Source organism: Cajanus cajan, chromosome 7 (assembly GCF_000230855.2).
Source record: "Cajanus cajan strain Asha chromosome 7, NIPB_CcT2T_4, whole genome shotgun sequence".
Lineage (NCBI taxonomy): Eukaryota > Viridiplantae > Streptophyta > Magnoliopsida > Fabales > Fabaceae > Cajanus > Cajanus cajan.
Window position 1 is genome coordinate 21,102,895 of NC_138523.1, and position 9,057 is coordinate 21,111,951.

The 9,057-nt window shown below is 31.3% G+C and overlaps 1 protein-coding gene across 1 annotated transcript; it reads right to left on the reverse strand.

The window, feature by feature from the left end:
* Window positions 1-521: 521 nt before the first annotated feature.
* Window positions 522-5,240, reverse strand: LOC109792256 (Protein phosphatase 2C family protein). The gene is made up of 4 exons (XM_020351655.3): window positions 4,396-5,240; window positions 2,227-2,591; window positions 1,081-1,317; window positions 522-989 (listed from the first exon to the last, which is right to left on the reverse strand). The coding sequence occupies exons 1-4, from the start codon at window positions 4,697-4,699 to the stop codon at window positions 741-743; spliced, it is 1,155 nt and encodes a 384-aa protein (XP_020207244.1). The 5' UTR covers window positions 4,700-5,240; the 3' UTR covers window positions 522-740.
* Between the last annotated feature and the right edge of the window lie 3,817 nt (window positions 5,241-9,057).

Here is a 9,057-nt window from a genome sequence, read left to right on the forward strand (position 1 = left end):
AAATAGAACTTGATACTTAAGAAATTACGAAAACTGACGAACCTTCCTCATCTAATTGAAGCTAGACCCGTTGATAGTTTTCATACAACTTTACATCTCAATGCTAGAAAGTATTCCACTAAAGAAGGCATAATGTCATGTTTGATGTTTACGGTACTAGAAAGTATCTATAGTAAAAGTACATTTGCTAAATGCTTCAAATTTACGCAGGAAATTTACTTAAATATAATTTTTCAAAAAAGAATTAGAGAAAAAGCAAATTTGAACTTTACTCATAATCAAACAATAAAACCATAGTTTGGAAGTGGGACTTACACGCTTCATTCCCAAAAGTGGAAAAAGCAAAGCCACTTTAAAAATTTCTTTCAAAACTCGTAATCAAAAAAGGTTTCCAAAGTTGTGGACACAAGCAAGTATTAGTAGCAAGAGTTAAAACCATGCTTTGGATTATCAACATCATTCAATCAAACAAGGTATAACAGTATATAAACAATCACATTGCAAACTGTACCACCATCCAATAAAGACAAAAACATGTTTCCAATAGACAAGGTATAATTTAAAACTTGAAAGTTAAGCAAGGAAGACCCTTGAGAATGAGAAGATATGTTCAAGATAAACAACAATTAGATGCTGCAAAAATGTCTAGTGAAGTATTGAATTTCTCTTGGCTTCCTTTTGCACAATGAAGCAGAGAAAGTCAAGTTTGTTGGCTACAGTTCTAGAAATGAACCCTGTGATCATTCCAATCCCCGCAAATTTCTAAAATTTGATGGTCCAACTGTGTCAATAAACCCTTTCACAGACAACTCAGGAACTGTAACCTTCTTGCCGCGCAACTCGTGGTCGAAGAACACGACAACCACAGTGATATCATCATGGAAGAAACGCCTGATCCCTTTTCCAATCTTCTGTAGGTCTCTATATCTCATTTCCCTCTTCCTAGCCGCCTCGTTTAATGCTGCCTTAAGAAGTCTTCTTGCAATCCCCTGGTGTTCAAAACATAAACAACATACAATAAGAAAACTTATGGCTTTACAAATCCAATGGCAAAGATGATTGAAGGAAAAAGTGTCATACAGTTCGTGGATTGTTATGAACAATCTCAGCAGCTTCCTGGTTTGTCATGTGTTCCCAGAGTCCATCAGATGCAAAGATAATGAACTTATCATTTGGTCTTAAAACTCTTGAACATACAGATGGTTCTGCTGTCAGCACAGGCCGGCGGATAGGTTCAGGCAGGTGGAACCGTGGGAATGACGGATCAAATGAGAACTCTGGCCGCTTCAAATATGCATCTCCGATAGATCTGGATACCTGATCTCAGTTGTGGGGTGGACAAGAAAACTTATGTTACAATGAGCAACCCCATCCAACACAGCAGGCATCTCATTAATAATTGTCAAAACAATTACATAAGCAAAGACAATGATTAGCAAGGGAGGGAATCAAAATTGAATGCAGCTATAAAGTACTTGTTTAGGTACATAGCTTAATTAAACACCTTTTTAAATAAGAATCTGTTTGGATATAGTCTATAAGGACTTTTGGAGAGCTTCTTTACTGAAAATAAATAGTATTTTCCAGTAGAGAAGTTCTTAAAAACCCTTAAAGGCTTGTATCCAAACATGCTCCAAATACCTTTTAAATATGCAGATCAAATTGTTTTGACATAAGTTGTAAGTTGTTTACATATGGTATCCAGAGAGTTTATTGCAATAAACTAAAAGCAACTTATGGACAGATCATAAGTTATGTCATAAGATAACTGTGAATAAGCTCTTCCAATATGTGATTTGTATAAACCAAAAAAAGGACAAAACTTAAGTATAGTTCTTAAGGTACAGTTGGTGTTATTTTTCGTTCAGAATTGAAATTTTACTTTGATAATATACGTGAATGTATATTAATGAGACCTGTATTAGATACAAATGCATACTACCAAGTAAAATTTTAACTAATTGAAAAACAACACCAACTACACTTAAAAAACTGTACTTAAATTTTATCAAAAAAAGAAGATATTAAACCAAATACAAAACCAAGTAACCCTGGTGAGAGTGAGACACCTTGCTAGGAAACTAATTTATATAAAGCCTCACAAGTATAGACACACGGTAAGAATATAGCATAGAAACAGAAGCAGAAAAACAAAACAACAAAGGCACAACAACAGCAAAAACCATTAACAGAAAATGATTTCTAAAGAGAAAAGAAAAAGAAAACCTGGATGATGCCTTTAATGCGCCAGGTTCCTTGCTTCATAACAACAATTTGTGAATCTTCTGGATGCAGAGACCTGAGTTCTCGCCTAACCTCCTCTTTGCTAGCGTTGTGCTCTTTGGTCAACTGTTCAGCAATGATCTTGTTAGATCTACCCACAGAACCAATTACAGCGCGAGAGTCTCCGAGATTCGCAATATAAAGTGTCCCTTTCCATATAACACCAACCAGACAACAGGAACCCATTGCTGCTATCAATGGCTTTATGCCATAACTTCTTCGAACAAGAGTCAGAAACCCATCCTCGGTAGCAGAAACAGCATTTCTGATAATATCTTCAGAAATATTACCATTTTCTTGAGCAACTCCTGAAATTAGATTCAACATAAAACTTAAATAATTTCTTCCTAAGACAATGCAGTATCCAGGATATGCAAAACAAAAGTAACAATAAGGCAGAAAAAAAGCAAGGTTAATAAAAATATATGCATCACCAGTAAGATAGTAAAAGTGTTTATATATTTGAACTTGCATTACATTGAGCACATAACATTAATTTAGATACAAAAAAAAAAAAAGCAGAAATAAGAGAAATAAAAATTAATAATATGGAATTTCATAAACCTATCAATCCAGAATTAGTAGGAAAATCAATTATTTGCACACATCCTTAATCTCATCACATTATGTGTGCCAATTTTGCAAATATCTTAAATAGTAACGTCATGTAACTTACTCCTAGCAACTCTAAATTACAAATATAATAAGATCACAAATTTCAAATGGCACACTATGGGAAAGGTCTACTTGGTTGAGCAGTTGCCTTGATTTGTACGAGGCCAGGTGAAAATAGAGGACAGTGAAAATAATTATCAACTTATGTTATGCCCAAGGATGAGTACGTGATCTTCAATTCATTCCAAAGTCCAAACATAATATTTGACTATTTGTCCTATCCTCTCTTGGACATATATATGCATAAATATAAGCACACAAATTCAATAATTATTTCCTTCCAAAGAACACCACTAAAAAAGCACAAAAAAAAAAAGAAGGAAGAATACGACCCCTATTATCTAGGCTTTTGAAAAGTGAAAATTTTTGAAAAGTGAAAACAAATTGAATTTTCCTCAATAGCCGCAAAAACATGCAAAACTAAGAAACCAACAACAAAACCGGCCAGCCAGATGCACATAAGCCAAATTAAAGGTCCATCCAGATAACAACAAAACCCAAAATCTCAAGCAACCAAAAAGGTCCAAAATATCAACATTGATCCACCCTCCCCCAAATCAACGACACAGCACCCCAAAACAAACCCATAACCCAAAACAATTACATGAATCTTTTACGAAAGACAATCACGCTCAACCCAGATAAAATCACTACAAACAACAAAATTTTCTCCTCAATTATTTAATACAGTTACATACACGGTACTCAATACCATGTTTTAAATTGAAACAATTTCGCATAAGTTGATCCAAGAGTTCATGATACCCATAACATTATTATTAATACACAAACAGAGATAATCTTTAATCTTGTTTAACAGGCTAAAATCAAAATCGAAATGAATACTTAACACAACTGCAAGGCACAAACTAGAGATCATTTCTTAAACTGAAACAACGGTACGTCAGTTAATTGACACACCCAATGTTACCAATGATGGTAAAAAAACATTATTATTATTAGTAATAGCAGTTTCCCAGGTATATTGTGTTCGATCTCTGTTGTGTACGAAAATCTTATGACAAACCACAATCACAGTACCGCAAATATAATTAGTCTATGACCCAGGGAGCAAAAACCTTGTTTAAATGACAATTACAGTATTACGAGCAAAATTAGTCTCTGCAAAAGAGGAATGATTACAGTACTGCAAGCAGAATTAGTCTCTGACCCATAAGTCAAGGACAATTACAGTATTAAAAGCAGAATTAGTCTCTAACCCATAAGTTAGGGAAAATTACAGTACTGAAAGCAGAATTAGTCTCTGACCCATAAGTCAAGGTCAATTACAGTACTATGAGCAGAATTAGTCTGAGACCCATAAGTTAGGGACAATTACAGTACTAAGAGCAGAATTAGTCTTTTACCAAGAGCGATATAAGCATGACAAGATGAGAAAAAAGTAACGAATTGAGAAAGGTGGGAAAGGAGACTGACTCATGAGATTAAGGAAGAGGTGGTCGTTGATGAAGCGGGAGGCTTCGGCGCCGCCGTGGCCGTCGTAGACGCCGACGAAGACGGCGTCGGAGCCGGTCTCGACCTGGCTGTGATCCTCGATGATTTCGTTGGCCTGAACGACGGCGAAGGAGAACTCGCCGCAGGAGTGCTTTTCGAGGTCCCTGTGCCACACGAGGGCGTCGCCGGCGGTGGAGGCGTCGTCCAAGTCATCCTTGCTCATGCGCGCATACCGCCGCACCGGTCTCAAGCACGCCGACACTATCCTTGCCAGCCACGAAAACATCCCACATTTCCCTCCCTCACGGATCCCCAGAGAGAGAGAGAGCCAGAGCGCAAAAATCAAAACCACCCAGATGAGGTAGAAGCGGCTTTTGGCGATGGGGAGTGGATAAAATTTGAACTTTGAAGGAAGGGATTAGTGGGCACGCGAGGAAGAGTGTGGATTGCAATTGGGTGTGCACTGTGATGGGAAGAGAGAGAGAGAGAGAGAGAGGGTGGTGTTGGAAATAATGAAATGGGAGGATCTGGTGTTTGTGTTTAAGAGTAAAGAGGAAACTGAAAAAAGTTTAAATTCACGTTGTTGGCGGGTTGTACATGATGAATTGAATGAAGTTTTGTTAGTTTCTTGTTAGGATGGAAGGAGAAAAGAAGAAGAGAAATCTGGGAAAGAGGAAAATAGAATTATAGTTGAGTTTGACTTTGAGACGATGAAGAAGAGGGAGAAGACGAAATAGCGTATCAGCTTTCCTTTTGTTGAATTTCTAGTGAATTTTCTTTTTTCAGGCTCTACATCCAGATACACATACAGTAACACTAGTCACAGAGACCAACCAAACAACGAATAACTAATAAACTTGTCAATAAATAAATAAATAAAACAGATAGTATAAGAAAAAAACGACAAAAACAAGAATAAGATAAACTCTAAAATTTAGAGCACGAAAAGAAATTTAGGATTCAATATATTTTTAACGGTCAAAATTTGATTAGATTTAGTTTTAATCTTAAAATTTTAAATAATATTTTTATGACAATTTGAGTTTCTTGTAATTTATTTTTTTTTAAACAATTTATAATTTCAGTTCTTCAATCTTTTAAAATCTATAATTAAAAGCAACTCTAATGGGAGTTGTTTGTCCCATGAAGTAACTCAAGTCCTAGTTTCTTGCTATTGGAAGATTCTAACGTGGCAACATGAATTGCTTGAAGAAGAGAGAGAGTTGCTTCCTCAAGCAACCATTCCTTACCAGATTTCAAGCAGATCTTATTGAACATATTTGGGAACGTTTCAAAAATAATAATGATGAAAATTAATTTCGTATAATGTTTATGTATTTAGTGTTACTTTATTTTATTTTTAATATCTACTTATTGTGTATTTTTTTCTCGTAATTTATTTTCTTTCATCGTAGTGCAATTATCCTTTTTAATAAAAATTTAAATTTGATTTATAAAATGATTAGAAAAAAAAATTCTAAAAGTTGAATTTCATAAAATTTCTTACAATTGGAGTAAATTTGTGTTTGAGTTGCTTAATACTGACATGGCACACTAGAGACCACTATTTTCATTTTTTAATGCATGAAGCAACTCAAATGAATTGCTTGCGTTCAGTCAAAACTAAAACATTAATCATATCCAATATTAAATAGATAATATTATAATTTAATATTTAATAATATTTAAATTAAGTTTTTCTACTTATTATTATTTTATTCCCTAAAATTGATTAAAAAAATGAAGTAAAATTAAAAATTAAAAATGTAATTTAGATCAAATATTATTAAATGGTAATTTTTATATGATGATTAAAAAAATTTACAATCAAAAAGATATATAATAAGAGGGTGCGAATTTTATAATATTAAGAATCTAAAATTATAAAATAAAAATTGAAAAAATAAAACTACAAATTAAATATTATAAGAAAAAAACGTTTAATTTAATATATTTTTAAAATGTTGCAATTTTCTTTCTAATCTAGCCAAAATCAAAATATAATATAAAAAGACAATAAAAGACATCATTTGTAAAAAAACAAAAAAAACAAAAACAAAAACAAACAAACAAACAAAAAAAACAAAAAAAAAAATCATCACATTTTAAAATATAACACAAAATTACGGTTTTTAAAACGTAGGAATTAATTGGTTAAAAACAAATGCATGAATTAAACTGTGGAAAATCTTGGTAAAAATAATCCTGTCAAGAAAAACGTAGCAATTAAAATAAATTTTGACCGAATCTTGATAGATATAAAATGTGTTTACATAAACGTTAATTTTAATTTATAACTGAAGAAAGTAACTATATAAATAGTTATATTTTAAATTTATTAAATGAAAATAAACAAAATTATCTGTTAAATATAAATTTATATAACATTTACTTATTTAATATTAAAAAAATATTTAATAAGATATATTGACTTTTTTAAAAAAAAAATCGTTTCTAAAATCTTTATGAAACTGACATTAATTTAATATTTTCAAGAAATTAAATGGAAAAAAATGTGAATTGCATAGTTTTATAAAGACTTAATTACTATTTTGGTCTCATTTTATTTAATGAATTCAGTTTAATCTCTATATTATTAAAAATATTTAATTTAGGACAAATTGCATTAATTTGTATATGTGAAAGAAAAAAAATGATACATATCACTAAGTGTACAAAAATTTAACTTAGTATCAATTGAACTAAAAGATCACCTTACTTTGTTTTCAGAAAAATTAAAGGATCAGAATAAACTTTTTAATAAAAGAAGAATTAAATTAAATTAATTAAATAAGATAAGAGACTAACAGAGTAATTTATTTTTTTATAAATTCAAAACTAATAAATATAAATACGGTTAAAAAAAAAAGGTAAACTAAAGACAAAGAATTGGTATCTATGGAGCCCGTAAATTAACTAATATCATGTCATATGTGGTCTTAAAAAAAATTATAAATAAAAAAAAAGACAAAGAATTCGCCATATTAAAATTAAATAATAGCATCACTCAATATTCAAATTATCCTTATATTGATTTTTTTTTTCCTCCAATGACCATTCTTTTGTTTTTGTCCTAAAGTTGACAAGATGACTGTATTTATTTAACTAATCACGATTAATTTCATATGGTTGAATAAAGAAATTGTGGACGGTGACCACCCTCCAACCCTTTCCACATTAAGAACAATTATTCCAAGCATTCACATTATTTATTCACTATTCAATTCAAGTTAACAAATTTACCACGCCTTCTTTTAAGTTCATCTATTAAAGAATGAATATATCACTACACGGTTTCAAATGTGATGGTGTTTTTATTTAAAATAATAATAATAATCATGATATTATTACAAAACATACAAAATCCTAAATCCTAAACCCTAAACATATAATATTATTATATGTGACTTTATATTTGTAAAGACAGAAAGATTTTCCGAAATTTGTATGTTGCTTGTATTCTAGCTACATTTTTGTTGGCTAGTCAAAGGAGTAGGCCAAAAGGGTTTGGGGACATTAAATTTTGGAGTCCAATGATTGCATATTTTGCACAAATTATTTGAAGATGGATGAAGATTGGCCACAAAAGTTATGGTGTGTGAAGGAGGGACACCTGTAATTGAGTAGTTGTGGCTTATAAATTGTGCAACATGTTTGGATGGATTAAAGGGTAGAGGGCAAGTTGTTTTCCAAGGAAAAATGGAAAGTCACTTACACACATGTGGCATGTGAAGTGCCCCTTTCTCAATCCTCTCCCTAACCCTAACTCACACAGTTGCATTAAAGGCTTGTGGTTGCTACCTAGGAGGCATGGACCATTTCATTTTCATACCCAAAATAATTAATTACTCTTTCTTTTTCATTATCACATGCTTCTTCCACAAGGGCTTCATTTCATTGTTCATTGCTCTCCCTTAAGTCATTCTTTTCAATTTTTCAACCCCAAGGTCATGAGCCTATCATCTACTACCCATGTTCTATGCCTAAACAGGCCTGGGTCTATTTGGTAGGGTGGATGGAAAATAAAAGAAAAGGCAATTTTTTTTATATAAAAAAAAATTATCTGTTTTTGGTTCAGTTTTATTTTAACTAGATAAAAAAATTATAAATTATTTTGTGTAACTTTTATTCTGTGTCGTTTCCTTCCACATCATACACGTTGCTTTAATCTTAAAGCGTGTATATGTAAGGTTGTTAGAAAGGGGGTTTACCCCATTAGGGAAGATTCTCCCGTTCCTATTCCTGATTCTCGTAGGTCCGAATAATTTGATCTACATTTTCTTTAGGGTTTAAATCCAAATTTTGTGGATTGAAATAATCCATGTTTTCAAAATTGGATCCCTTATCAAATCTATGGATCTAAACACTGATCTAAACACTGATTCAAAGTTTTATAGTTGAATTGTGATAAATAAAATAATAATAATTATTATTAATTTAAAAATAATATTAAATAAATATAATATAATAATTTTATAACAATAAAAATTATAATAAAATGTTATTTATAATTTTTTAACATTTAATGTGATATAATATTTAAATTTTAAACAAAATATAATATAATATTTAAGTCTAAATTTTAATAAAATATAAAAAAAATCTAATAATAATAATAAGTTTACTTTTTGAATAAAAAATGTC